This window comes from Stegodyphus dumicola, chromosome 3, assembly GCF_044657685.1.
Source record: "Stegodyphus dumicola isolate Sdum_Otavi_A_Nest chromosome 3, ASM4465768v1".
Classification (NCBI taxonomy): Eukaryota; Metazoa; Arthropoda; class Arachnida; order Araneae; family Eresidae; genus Stegodyphus; species Stegodyphus dumicola.
Window position 1 is genome coordinate 69,912,544 of NC_140770.1, and position 15,695 is coordinate 69,928,238.

General features: G+C 32.5%; 1 protein-coding gene across 4 annotated transcripts in view; it reads left to right on the plus strand.

Annotated features, from left to right (window-relative positions):
* The window catches only part of Tnpo (transportin 1), a 149,559-nt gene that overhangs the window by 28,599 nt on the left and 105,265 nt on the right, over positions 1–15,695 (plus strand). For all 4 annotated transcript variants that reach the window (XM_085812990.1, XM_085812991.1, XM_085812989.1 and 1 more), the window contains exons 3-7: positions 4,210–4,466; positions 4,596–4,811; positions 4,953–5,075; positions 5,450–5,629; positions 13,092–13,199. In XM_085812990.1, coding sequence (XP_085669116.1) covers positions 4,210–4,466; positions 4,596–4,811; positions 4,953–5,075; positions 5,450–5,629; positions 13,092–13,199 — 884 coding nt within the window. The remainder of the gene's footprint in view (positions 1–4,209; positions 4,467–4,595; positions 4,812–4,952; positions 5,076–5,449; positions 5,630–13,091; positions 13,200–15,695) is intronic.

The following is a 15,695-nucleotide window of genomic DNA, read 5'->3' on the forward strand; positions in this document are numbered from 1 at the left end:
ATTCTCTCAGTAATTATCTACATTAATTTCAAGTTAAATCTTATGGAATACAAGTTTAAATTCAAGAATTATTTCAATTCGTACGAATAGCTTACTCAGCATTATCGAGTGAGTGGTGTGATTGCATCCTAACTAATTACCGTGAATGGTCTTAGGGCATAAAATTTAATTAGTAAAAATTCTATGTAATTGTATGCCAATATTGAAAGAAACAATCAATCTGATAAGAAATGACTGCGACTTGTTTTGAAAATGAAGGGTAAAAGGTTACCAGCGAAGATATTCCGTTTGGCATCAGTTGTACCATTATTGGCGACTTTATCGTTTGCGCTGGCTAAATGGAAAAGTATTGGGATTTGTAACTGAAAAAAAAAAGGTCAGGATTTTAAAAATATGTTGGAAATGGGTTAAGGCGGGGGGGGGGAATAAGCGTGGAAAGCCATCAAATAAAGCTTCATATCGTCTCTCTCTCTCACTAAATTCTTGCAATAATTTTTTTTTTTTTTTTTAAAGTGGGGCCTCAGTTAAGCCATAATCTAGTCAATCTACCCGTGATAAATTGGGAGTTGACTTAAAAGAATTTTTTTCACTGAATGTATTTTTATGAAATTAAGATCTTCTGTAGTACATTATATTATTGTAAGTTTTTCAAATGATATTGTTTGTGCCCAAAACATTTAGCTATCATGTTCTACTATAAATATTTTTACTGTGTATATATGTTTTTAATATTTAAATATAATTATAGTCTGGAAATGAATAACTACTCATGAAATGTTTAGTGTTTTTTTAGTTTAAAGGCAGTTAAGTGATGTAACGTAACTGTAGGATAGTAGATTTATTTCTAAAATATTATCCCAGACATAATACAAAGTCCTGCTATTAATTTCCAGGACTCATGGAACAACTCAGAAGAAAAAAAGGTTAAAAACATAGCCATTTAATATGATTCAAAGTAATCCCCATCAGCTGTAATGCACGTCTGTACAAATTTCGGAAAGAAGTTCTAAAGTCCTCTTTTGGAATGCTCTTTAATAAGGTACAGTTTTCTTGATGGCTTCGACATCCTGAAATCTTGTTCCCATCAGCGAATTTTTCAGCTTAGGAAACAGGAAAAAGTCTGCGGGTGCTAAGACTGGAGTGCTAGGAGGGTATGGTGGATGCTGCATTTCATCAACACCATGCTGGGCTAAGAATCGCTTCATAGGCAATGCAATGTGTGGGCAGGCATTGTCATGTAGCAGCAGCCAACTCCCATTTTGTTGAAAATGAGGTCTCACTCTACGAATTTGTTTTCGAAGTCGGTCAAGAACTTCTGTGTAGAACTGTCCTTTGGTAGTCATGTTAGCAGGAAGACATTTATGATGAACGAGTCCATCACAATCGAAGAAAGCAATTAACATGACCTTGATTTTGGACTTTTCAAATCAAAATTTTTTCTGCCTTGGTGAACTTGGAGACCGCCATTTGGAGCTTTGACCCTTGGTTTCAGGGTCATATTGATAACACCTAGACTCGTCTCCTATGACTATTTTATCCAAGAACGCAGGGTCAGCATTAGTGTTGTCGATAAGTTCGCCACATGCGTCCAGTCTCAATTACTTTTGTTCGTCCCTTAAATGGTGAGGAACAAATCTTGCATTTGCCTAGGTCTTGCGTCAAAATTCGCTGTACCGTAGGATGGCACTTAATAATATGCACCGCATAATATGTGTAGATTTTGTTGGAATGAATAGGACTTCGAATATTCCAATCATAAAAACATTTATTCCTTAATAAACACATTAAATATAAGGCACAAGTAAACTGCTAAGCAGGGTTAACTTTGTAGCATGTCAATATTTAACGGGATAACATGTCTTTAGTCGACAATCTTATGATACATCGCAATAGTGTATAGCAGATGCCAGCCTATTATGCTAGTGAAGCATATCACTGCGCACGCGTGAAGCGTAAGCCCCCACAGAACGAACACGCTACTAGGGGGAACATCTGCTCTCCCTGGGTGCAGCATCCAGGGGGTGCCAAATTGATATTACAAAATTTTAGAATGAAATATTTTCCATTCTTGGCACACAGAAGGGGGTGCAAAATTTTCATCCCCGGGCACTGAAAAATCCTAGCTGCGGCTCTGCTTAACTTTCATGTTTTCTTGAAATTAATAGAAGTAAATTTGTAAAGAATAAAATGTATTTTTTATAATCAGTAGCTATATTACATATTAATTTATTATTTTCATTGTGTGGAAGGAAGTGAAGCAGTGATTAGTGTGAATCCCCCTAAATATCAGATTTAATGCATATGTATTCTAATAAGAACATTCACATTTATAATTTTAATGGAACTTTGAAACTTAATTACATGTGCTCTAAATATACAGCAGACAAAAAGTTCTCAACCTCCAGGAACATGAAAGTTTTGCTGTTGGCGATTCCCTATCGAACAGAATACTGTATAACTGCTTACAATTCTTCGAGCTGTGGTAATTGATTCTTTTACTGCTTTTCTTAGCAACAAAGCGTGTATGTTTGGATTATTAGCAACTTGCATTTTTGCCAAATAGCCAAAGATGGGATCTGTTCCTATTGATCATCAGATGACTGATATGTATACTGTTTCATTTTTAACTAAAAATGTAGAGTCAAATGTTCCATTAAATTAAACTCCATTTTCTTATTCCATTTTTTTTTCTCTTCATATTTTCTTGTTTAATTTCAAAATCATTAACTGCTAGAAATGGTAGTACTATATTCTGTGGCTGGGTGCTTATGCTTTTTACCATATCTACGTGGTTTGTACAGTCCTTTTTTTTTTCTTTTTAATGATTTTTGGTTTATAAAAGTCTTTAATTTCAGCCAAAATCAGCAAAAGATTTTTAATTTTAATCATCTGTCATTTTTTGTTTCTTAGACTGCCATTTTGAGTGTGAATTAGCATTCTAGAGGAATATTTCTTTGTAATTCGTTGACAAATATATATTTGATAGGTTATCGTTTGAATTTGTTCCTACTTTTAATGTAAACAGTACAATACTCGAGTTTCTGAGTAAGAAGTGAAATGTAAACATTTCTAAATAATTTGTTCTTTGCAAATGAGTTCATAAAATTTTACATCAAAAGCAGCCATTTCCTTTTGGGGGTATTCATTCTTTTATTAAACAGTGCTAATTTTGGTGACTTAATAAATGTTTTGGCGATTTAAGATCAGTTTGTATTCAAAATTTTTTATTTGGAGATTTGATGATTTTCTTTTACAAACATAACATTGATAAATATCATTAAAGCAAAGGTAATATATTAAAATTGTATTTAGGAAACAACATTAAAATAAAACATTTTCCCCCAACATATTATAAAATGACATTACTTTCCATTTTGGTAACATTTTATTGGAATATTTTGAATATTGAAAAATAAATAAGATAACAAGAGAATAAACAAGAAATAAATGCTGTAAAGCATAGTTTTTGAAACACTTCTTGCAAAAGCAAAATAGAAATGCAAATGCTTGTCTTAAATTCTAAAAATTAATTCAGTGTTACTTATTGACTAAGTTAATTTTACTCATGATTATATTCTGATGCTTTTATAAACTAATTAGTCTGATAGCTTCTTGAAATCAAATTTCTGTAACCTACCTATTCTATCAAGTATTTGCTTATTGATCTGTGGTTTTAAAAATATGCACGGATATAGTTTGATTGATTGTGCTGATTTAAACAATTTTTGATTCAAATAATGCTTTATGAAGTTTCTTCCACCTCAACATAAATGTTACGATATTAAACCCAGTCAAGTGCTTAAAGCATAATTTAACTTGTTGGCAACTTGAAAAATTTGGCATAAATTAAAGCCTTTGTATAATTTGCATTGAGAAAGATTTTTATTAGTATGATTAGAAAAGTTCTTGTGATGTTGCTCAGTAACCAGCCTTACCATTTTGCATTAAGAATTGCCAGCTATCAGGGTATGTTTGGCCAATCTCTATTAACTGAATAACCCTATAGCAAAAGATGTTTGACAGTTTTAATTACTGCTAAATCACAATCAGATAGCCCACCATGTGATTTAAGAAGGCTATTTGTATTCTAATCAAGTTTTGTTACGTCTATTTCCTATGATAGTTTAATTGTAGTTAATTTCTGTGTTTTTCCTTGCATAAATTGCATTATATAATGATTTATATTTCTTTAAATATTTTTATATATAGATGAGCCAACTAGGTCGTTAAGTGGCTTAATATTGAAAAACAATGTAAAAGCTCATTTTCATCAGTTCCCTCCTGAAGTGACTGAATTCATAAAATCAGAATGTCTGAACAGTGTTGGAGATCCTTCACCTCTGATCCGAGCTACCATTGGCATTCTAATCACAACAATAGCATCAAAAGGCGAGCTTACCAACTGGGTTGACTTATTACCACGTTTATGCCATTTACTTGACTCTGAGGACTATAATGTTTGTGAGGCAAGTTTTCTGTTTTTATTTCTAAAGATATAATGCCTAAAATACTGTTTTTTAGTGTTTTCATTGTTTTTTGTCTTGTAATTATTATGTAATATTCTTAATTTTTACTTTTGCAATTTTTTTTCGCAGGGTTCATTTGGAGCCTTGCAAAAAATATGTGAAGATTCTGCAGAGTATTTGGACTCGGATGCTTTAAACAGACCTCTAAATGTCTTAATACCAAAGTTTTTACAATTTTTCAGGCACAGTAGTCCTAAAATTCGCTCACATGCAATTGCGTGTGTTAACCAATTTATTATAAATAGAACTCAAGTATTAATGTTGCACATAGATGAATTTTTAGAGGTAAGAATTTATAATGTCTTGCAAGATTGCTTAATAGTTTTTTCCTCTTTGAAAAGACATAAAATGATGAAATGGATAAAATATGACATTCTTATGATCTGTGTTTTATTTGAAATATTAAAAAATATTTAATATTTTTAGAATTTATTTCATCTGGCATCTGATGAAGATCCAGAAGTTGGTAAAAATGTTTGTCGTGCTGTAGTTTTATTATTGGAAGTTAGGATGGATAGGCTGATTCCTCATATACACGATATAATAGAAGTGAGTGTCTTAAATACTTCATTTTTCTTCTGCTTAATGTATCCTTAAAAGAAACAATCTTTGTAAAATGTGAATGAATGAATGAAATGAAATTCAAAAGCATTTGTTGAAAAAAGTAGTAAGCAATAATTCTTATGTAATCTAAATTTTTTCAAATCCAAAAATTTTATTCATTACTTTTTACACAAAATTGCTAATTATCTTTTATTTAATACTTCTCTTTTAATAGTTCAAGTCTTTTTGAATTATAAAATACTGACATAGTAAATTTTAAAATATTTTTTTATACATATTTTATTTAGAAAGTTCTTAAGAAGTCTATATTTGTGGATATTCTAATAAAATTATTTACATTATATAATGTTCCATTGTAGTTCATGTTAATGAGAACACAAGACCTTGACGAAGGAGTAGCTTTAGAAGCTTGTGAATTCTGGCTTTCCTTAGCTGATGAACCAATTTGTAAAGAAGCTTTGGCTCCTCATTTACCTAGTCTCATTCCAACTTTAGTCAGAGGCATGAAATATTCTGAACTTGATATAATTCTTTTGAAGGTTGGTAATTTTTAATACTCGTTGCAGTACATATAAAAGATAAATTTTTCTTATTTATATTTTAAATGCAAGATTCTTAATACATGAAAATGAGTAGAGTGTAACATTTTAATGAAATTTGTTCTTGATAATGGAGTCCAAATGTTACCAAGTAAAAAATACACTAATCCAAAGTAACATTTTTAGTATAAAACATGGGGGTATTCTCTGATTCTAGTGGCCCTCAAGGTTGATCGGTAATCAACTTAGATATTTTGCTGAAATCTCACCACATGTTGTTATACCCCACTACATGTTACATTTCATTTGATTAGCGATTAAATTTTGGAGACCACTATAATGAGGAAGTAACTAAAATGGCTATAAAATGCATATAACTTCATTTCTGAGAAAACAAACCACGACATTTGCATAACCATTAGAATTAGAAAAACAATTTCTGAAGAATTACTTCTATACTATACCTTCTGTCAATTAAATTCAGAATTATTACTCCTATTTACCTGTACAATAATTTCATCAGTTGCTTAAATTTTTTTTAGCTGAGTTATTTTCTGTGGGTGATACTATAATCTGTTGGTGTATTAAAAATATGATTACTTTGCCAATTCCAATATTACAGTATGAACACCTAGTTAGGCTTATGTGAATTTCTTTATATGTATATTGTCATAAAGCTCTTATTAGGAATGCATCCATATATATGTAATATTTTTCTACACTCTGTTTATTGTTGACTCCATATGTAATGTTTTCTACACTTTGTTTATTGTAATCATAAAGTTGCTTATTATAATGCTGAATAAGCAGAAAAGGGTAATGAAAATTTAGATTTTTGATTACTTTTTATGAATTTAAGGAGACATTTCTTCAGTTTGCTGAACTCCTTCCAGCTCAAGACCTGTCACTGGCTGAGTGGTAAAGTGGTAAAGATCACTTACCATAGATAGTCCATTGTATGATTTTAATTCCAAAGATTATTTCCTTTTACATTGAATATCACTGCCATTGAAAATTAGCAATTTGTCAGGCCACATGTGGAATTAAAAACATGTTCATTAAATTCTAACATTGTGAAAGTAATGCCATTTGACTTCGTAATACTTAAACAATAAGATGATTTTATACTGTGTAATTGATATCTGTCAGCACCTAATAAAAGTATCTTTGTACTGGTACAATTTTTATCAGTTTTCATTGTGTAGATAATACCATGTTTTTATGCAATGTAATTGATATCTCTCAGGATCTAATAACAGTATCTTTCTACTAGTACAATTTATGTCAAATTTCATTCTATAGATAAAGAGCAAAAACACGTGAATGCTGTGTACTGTATTTTTTGCTAAATCATATCCCCGACCTTCCTTTACAATTAAAGTGTCTCATTTTCACCTTATACATACTATCTATTGTTAATTTGGTATTAGCTGTGTGTTTGTATCTGCAAGCAGCTGTCTCGTTAATTTAATGTCTTGCATATAAGAGGCTAAATGCTTGATGATTTTTTTGTAGTTTTTGTGTATACAATGCAAATGTGAATCAGTTTTTCTTAAAAAGTTTTCCATGAAGGCTTTACTGTATGGACAACTAGCCTATATAATCTTTCTAATACTTAACCAACTGATTACACTTTTTTTTTTCCCCTTGTCACCATGCTTTCAGAGAACTGATGTTCTACTTTTCCCGCATTCCATATATTTTCTTAAACATTTGAAATCCATGCTGTAAATACTCAAGAATGTCATATTCTCTGGACATTATAGCATCAGATATTTTCATTTTAGTGTAGTCTTGTTTTAGATATTTGCAGAGTTGCAACTCTGCCAACAGAATTCTAACAGCTGCGTAATACTGAAATAAAAAATCTCAAATATGTATGTATACACTGGTTATCTTTAGAAAAATGTGTAATGTAGAATACTTGACAAATGGAACCCATTTTTTACATTTTGGAAGTAAATGCTTCTAGAGTTAAGATAAAAGACTATTGAAAGTTATAAAATACCTTAAGTAAATGGAGATGTGATTATTACTTCCGCTGTTAAAAATAAGTATGAGAAAAATCAAGTAATTTCTGCACCTGAAAGCAATTTAATTGGCAGTTCTTAAAATAATACTACAAAATATACATGTAAAACTCAACCAAAGCAATGTTCTCAAAAAAAAAAAAAAAAAAAAAAAAGTTTGACAAGGGACATATTTTTGATTACACTAAGTTTATCTTGTAAAAAATGAATATATATCTTTTTGTCTTTGGACTTAAACAAAGCTTTTTTTACATTCCATTTTGCCATAATTCAATGTTCTTAATACAATTCTACAATGTGGAATTCCATTAATTCATGTTTTGCAATCAATGATTAGTGATCTGGTTAAAATATTATTTAATGATTAGAGGAACTGATTAGAGTAATTTTTTGTCATTAGAAAGTACAAGTAATAAAAACTTTTATTTATTTATTTTTTGCATGTATTGCTTCCAGATATTAGTTAGTTACTATTTAAAATTAATTTATTATTAAAAAATATTTTTCTTCTATTTTTCATTATTTAAAAAATCTTTTTCTTGTTGAGAAAACTGTGATTTCTTAAAAAATTCTCCTTATTTTTTTAGTATCGTAGGTTGGCAAGTATGTATCTGTGTTCAGCTGGAAAGCCTTTTTTATCTTTGACCAGTCCATTTACTTTTGAATAAACTTCAGCATTTATGTTCGATTGTTTATGTTGTGACTATATTTAGAGTTTTATTATTAGCATTATTTGGATTTACTCAGTGGTATGATTTGTGGATCATATTTCAAGGTCGGGTTGATGCCTTTGCTTAGTAGTATTCATTCGAAATGTGAACAAAAAATTTCTGACGTATCAAGTCGAACAATAGAAATTTTTCCATATCAACCAGAAATCAGTTTAGTATTCTTGCTATAGGCCAAAACAAATTGTTTTCATTATCATCATCAGTTAAAACTGTTTCACCAATTTTTGGTGTACACAACAGCATTTTTCATGGCATTTTTGAATAAGTTCACTAAGTTGTTCTTTTCTGAGATATTTTCTTAAATTGTTAAAAAGTTCTGTATTTTAATTTTTTATTAAGAATCCAGTTTGCCAATATCCCTAGTACTGAAATGATGGTTTATAGCAGATGCAAAGATCACTAAATGCCCTTCTGAAATAGGTTTCATTATCACAATAAATTGTGCTTAATTTTCGTAATCCAGTGATAAACTGCCTAAGCAGCAACAAGTGTCTGAAGATAATGAATTTAATCCGGTCATGATACAGGTGGGGACTTCTGTTTGTAGCACACCACACAAAAAGGCCTTTATTACTAACTGGGCAGGATATGCCAAAGCCTTAAACAACACCACACTACACATTCCAACAGCCACCATGGGTGATGAGTTAGATGCTTTGGTCCAAGAATTTACCACAAACTTAACTACTGCCCTGGATGCAAATAGCACACCAGTCTCTCACAGGCACAAGGCAACAGATCCTGAACTGAAGAAACTAATCCAAGAAAGAAACGCTGCCAGAAAGGTTTGGCAAAGGTATCGTTTCCTGGCTGACAAAACAACCCTCAACAGACTGAACCATCTGGTCAGGACTCGTACTCATAAACATACACAACGCGACTGGACCAACTATCTCACTTCCCTTTCAGCAGATCAAAGCTCTGTATGGAAGGCGACTGCTAAACTTAAGAGATGCCACACCAATATTCCGCCCTTAAATGGCCAACAAAATATTGCCCTCACAGAAATTGAGAAAGCTGAGTCACTAGCTGATCACTATGCTTCTCAATTTTGCATAAACAACATTTCTCACCCTCAAACAGAACACCTTGTTAACACCACACTAACAGAATTCCCTTCAAAGCCACGCACGAACAACATCACTCCTGTCAGACACTCAGAGGTCTATGGCTACATTGAAAAACTGCTCGTCAAGAAAAGCCCTGGCATCGACAAGATTTCCAACAAAATGATCAGATGTATGGGAATTCTCATGCTGCTGAAACTTACATCCATCATCAACGACATGCTAAGACTGGGATATTATCCAATGCCATGGAAAACTGCCATTATTGTACCTATTCTCAAGCCTGGAAAGCCTCCTGCAGAACCAGCCTCCTACAGACCAATTAGTCTTCTGTCCTCGCTCAGCAAGGTGGCGGAGCACATCATCCTGACAAGACTTCAAGCCTACATGGACCTAAAAAATGTCATCATTCCACAACAACATGGTTTCAGGAAGAAACATTCCTCTGTCCACCAGCTGTACCGGGTGACGGATTACATCTCTCAAGGACTGCAGGAGCGGCAGACCACAGGTGCCATCTTCCTTGATGTAGCTAAGGCCTTTGATCGTGTCTGGCTGGAGGGCCTCATGCACAAAATTATCTCTCTGGGATTCCCAGATTACATTACAGCCATCACATACTCCTATCTTAAGGATAGACACTTTGTCGTTCGTGTAAACAACACATACTCAACCTCACGAGCTATCAGGGCTGGGGTCCCACAAGGGAGCCCCCTTGGGCCCATCTACTATAATATCTACACGAACGACATCCCACAAACACCACACACCACCCTGGCTATGTACGCCGACGACACGGCAATACTCTCAAAAAATGCATCTCCTAGTCCAGTTATACAAGCACTCCAATCTCACATCCACGCACTCGAGTCCTGGCTCACTGCCTGGAAATTCAAAATCAATGTGGACAAGTCGGAGGCGATCTGGTTTACGAAAAGAGTCAACATCGACTCTGAAGACTCCATCCTCATGTATAACATCCCTGTACAGTGGACTAGGCAAGCCCGATACCTAGGCATTACTTTAGATAGGCGACTCACATGGACCCCACACATTACACAGCTTATTGCCAAGTTCCGTGCTCGTAAACGAACACTTACCCCCTTAATTAGCAGGAACTCCGTTCTCTCTATTGATAATAAGCTGGTCATTTACAAAACCCTTTTGCGTCCCATACTTTCTTATGCCTGCCCTGTTTGGGGATATACCAGCCATACCAGTATTAATAAACTGCAAGTCTTGCAGAATGTTACGCTTCGACAACTATCCAGAAGCCGTTGGTTTATAAGAAATACGGCCATCCATGAGGAGTTGGAAATACCAACTATTTCAAACTATTTTGCACTCCTTGCAGAAAAATTTTTCCAAAATATTCCTAATGTTAACAATAGTTCAATTACTGTGCCTCACTATGACTACTCACTTGATATTAATAGCAAGCGGCCACTTGCGATTCTAAGATATCTAAACTAATTCAATTTTTTATAACCTAATTATGTAAACACTCTCCCTTACTTGAGTGTTGTTTTGTTGATTTGATTTCTTTTGATATGACTTGATTTGTACTGACTCGCTGCCTGACTTATTTTCTGTACATAGTGTACATATTTCCTACTTTATGTCTTATGTATTTTTTCCTTATTGTGTATTATTTAATTACCTACGGAATGTTATGTATTTATGCTTACTCAACTGTAACTATGATGAGTGGTCACACGGACTCTTATTCAGACTAGTGATAGGCAATTTCTTTTTTACTACGCCATTGCACACTTACCTCCGTCTAAGGCATATCAGCTACTGGTGTTTCTTCAGGACTCATATCATCGGTTCTTGTATGAACTCATAGTGCTCGAATTTTCTATTCAACTGCTCGATGATCAAGGAATCGAAAATCGCACACATCTTATCCCGGGATAGCGTTGCCACGCGGGAACCCACTTTGCGAAAACTCATCGAGTTTGCCTGAGCCGAAGATAATGAATTTACCACTTCCATGTGAATGATCAAACTACTATGCAAATAAACAATGCTGTCTACACCTTTTCTCCAGTTTTTAAAAACAAAGGTCCGGCCAAATGCATTCCCACATCTTCGAAAGCTGCACAATTTGTATCTCAGTCTGGCGACAAAAGTGTAGGTTCACTTGACATAGATTTAACTTTAAAATAGTTAGGTCATGCAATTATATAAAGTGTTCTTAATTGTTTTCCTAACTTTAATTATACAAAATGTTTTTTGCATTAAAGTTCGAATTATTTAATTCCAGCATGACAGTTCTCTAAGTATATACCAATTTGATCAAATATCCTAGTAAATTCACATTTGACTGGTTATGAATAATTTTAGTTCTTATTCTTAAAATATTACCTTGATCTTTAAATGTAACAAAATTAAAAGATTTTACACCAGGCAAATAATAGCTTTGAACTAAATGAATCAAACACTTCTAGAATTTTCAATTTCAAAAAAAGAAAGTTCAGGGTTTTTATATTTGACACAAGTTTGCTGACAGTTATTTAAAAATCTTAAAATGCAAGCAAATAATCCCATAATTTGATATGTTAAGATGCCAAAGGGATGTATCTTTCACCAAACCAATAATCACTATTTTAGTCTTTTTTTTCTTTCTACATCTTTTTTTTTTTAGGCTGACTCAGTTTTACCAATTGGCCATCATTCAGGGTTTTCCTCTAGTCATGAAGGTCCACCTATCACTTAGAAACAGTCATGCTCCTAGCAGAACAACCATATGACAGTAAATCAGCAATGTACTGTCCGGAACATGCTTTCAGGCTTGTGAATTTGTCAATTGACGAATTTCTTGTTGCTCACGAAAACTGATCAGTTTCCCAACTCTTTTATCTATCAAATGGTTGTAGTAGAATCGGAACAGTGTTTTATTGTAAGGTCTGGTAGAATAAGCACTTTGAACTAGAATTCACAAGCTTAGTGCTTATACTACAAGCTGTCTATTCAAGTTATTCAGGCATCGGAGAGGAGCTACTCTAGGCTTTCTTTTAGGAGCTTTATTAACGATGTATGGTACATGATTTCTTGAGTAACATTACTTCTTGGAACAGGCAGGAATTTCTTTCCAGTAAAAGTTATTAAAATATGTATTTCAGAGTTGAACGGAGCAAAATAGTTAATGAAAATATGTGTATATAGAATAGAATTATACAGATGCTGTCCATTTAAATCTAGATCTCAGATTGCAGCTGTAGTTAGTTAAAAAATGAAATACTTAATGCTTATCTAATTGAGTGGGAATTATTTCTATTTTTGTTATGTAGTAGTGCAATTTTTCTCTTGCAAAATGTTTATGTGAATTATTGCAAATGTGAAATTTTTTAAAAGCTTCCGACTTCCTAACTACAAAATTTTCACGAGTCAACTTCCCTGCAGATTTTGACTTTTTGGTGTGTGTGTGGGGGGGAAGGCACTATAAAATTACTGCACTGATGTAATGAGTAAATTTTAGTCATCGTATTATTTGTGAAGGATTTCCTTTTGTAATAAACTGCAAATAATAACATTTTTGTATGTGGCAGGGATATTAATAGTTATTATTATTTTTAAGAATTTAAGAATTTTATTTGAATATAAAAGTTCAAATGATTTTTATTAATAGGGCAATGTTGAACAAGATGAGATGATTCCAGACCGTGAAGAAGATATAAGGCCCAGATTCCATAAATCAAAAACTCATAGCCAGAAACACATGGATGACAATACAGAGGTATTTTTCAAATTGATTAAGTCATAAAACTCTCTGCAATAGTTATTAAGTATTTACTATGCAATGTTATAAACTGTGCAAAATTTATTCTAAATTTGTTTTGAGTAGCATGTTAATGCATGTTTAATGTTAAAAATTTTGTGGTAAAAATTGAAATGAGTGATTTCAAAGGAAAGGCTGTTTCAGATTCATGTTCATCATTTGACATAAATATTAATTGACTATGCATGAAGAATTATAGTTACATATTTGCTTAAATTTATTTTTTCATGTAATTTTCATATAAAACTTAGTCTATTTACAAATGCTAAAATTGAATTCTGTTAGGTTTCATCTAGTAATTTTTTTTTCAATTTGGAGAACACAAAAGCATAAAGTTTCATTTTCAAGTTTTACTGCTTATTATTTTTAAAATCTTTATATTCTGTTGATGCTGCTAGGGAGACATTTGCAGATAATGAGCTAATACACTAAGTACACTTATTGAAGAATAAATCTGTATTAAATTTTAAAGAAAATATGTTTTATTATGTAAGTGTAATGTGTTATTATTTAAACTCTCATAAATTTCAAAGTAGGCTATTTGAATATATGTTTTAGCTGATTTAGAAATAGGATACATGAATGGTATTATTCCGTGTCTTGGAAGTTTTCTGAAAACCTTTAGAAGACCAGATTTACTGATTAGCATCAGAATAGTTCTGCATTTATACAAGCAGTTACGGAATCAAGTACTGACCACATGAGAATATCACTTTTATAATGACAAGTATTATATTAATATGATAACATATGAGGAAGCTGTACTGTGCAATTTGTATAGTGCTGGAATAATAATTTCTAAATGACGTGCTACAAGCTGCAAAAAATAATCAAAATGCCTAACGAGTTCTTAGCTATGTCTAATGGAGGGGTGTTGTAGATCATAACAGTTTAGGATGTTGTAGATCATAACAGGCATAACAGTTTGACTGCAGTTATTCTTTTCTGGAAATCACTTAATGAGAATAAAACAAAGTATGGAATATCAAAATGAAAGTGAGTATTATCAATTCATACATTCTCTGAAAACTGTACAACACAATACAAATGAGAAATCATTGACAAAATCTCAAATAAGATTAAATAGTAAGCTTCATGTTATGAGGAAAAGAAAGAATGTTTATTCTGAAAGAAACAAAAAAAAAATTATCATTAGGATTTTCAATGCATAAAATGGACAATGTGTGGACAGACGCCATACAAAGGCCATAAAAATTTCAAACAGTTTAAAATGACAAAGAATGAAAAGTATATCAGCCATTGTTTATTGTATATATTCAGTTGAGACTGTACTACAGTATGAGCATAAGGAGCTATTTGTCAAGTGCATGGGGAGGATGCGTTTGCACATCATTGCTGGTTTCGAAAATTCTTTGATGAAAACTGAAGTTGTAACTGAGCTATTGCTGATTTCAAAAATTCTTTGATGAAGACTGAAGTTGTAACTGAGTTATATCGAATGCCTTTCATACAACTGTTGAAAAATTAGTGAAAACACTATTAGAACTAAAATTTAACTACTAAATGCTATTCAGAACAACACTTTAAAGAGAAATGCTACTGTTCACCACAAAGTTGCTGGATCAGTATATAAAGCTGTATAAAAAGTAGTAGCAGATGAGAACCAGGACTTTCTATGCTTTATTATTCCAGAAATGTACGATTTTTGAATGAATTATGACAAGTGATAAAAAATAGAAGCCTCTACAGCAGGGGTTCTAAACCGCAGGAATTTCATTGTTTCAGGAGGGGAATGTGGTCAGCCTTTTATTTACCTGTTAAGTATGTAGTTTTATTTTATGAATATAAAAAAATTCTTTTATTCAAGTTTTAGTATTTATCAACATTTTCTATACTTTCTCATGCTTAATTTTATAAAACACATTAAAAATTAATCTAAATTTAAATAAATGTGCATGTATTTTTCGAATTTGGGAATTTAGAGGAGGGGGTTGAAATGATTGTCTAGCACTGGTAAAAAGGGTGGAACGAAAAAGGTTGAGAACACATACTCTACACTAACGTCAAATGTTGGAAGGGCTGTGTGTCATATAGCAGAGGCAGCTCCTCCCATGTTAAGAGAAGGATTTCATCATGAAAAGGTTTAGCTAAGTGTATGGTGGGATATGAAGTGAATAATCCAGTGAGGTAAGCTGTAATGTAAGCTAATCGTTAATGCAGTTGTATACGGTCAACAGTTGGGCAAGCTAAGGCAAAAACTGATACGTAAGCGGGCAGCACTTCCGGTCACTAAGACAATTTAAACTCCAACCCTATATTACTTTAATCATTTGATAAAAAAGGCTTGGTTTAAAAAGTTGGTAGTAACATTTGGTTAGTAAGTTTTACCTTTTCTCCGGACGTTGCTCCTTTGGATTGCCATCTTTTTCAAACATTACTGATTTCCATGACCCATTAAATCTTGGACGTTGCACAAGATATGAAAACAATGTT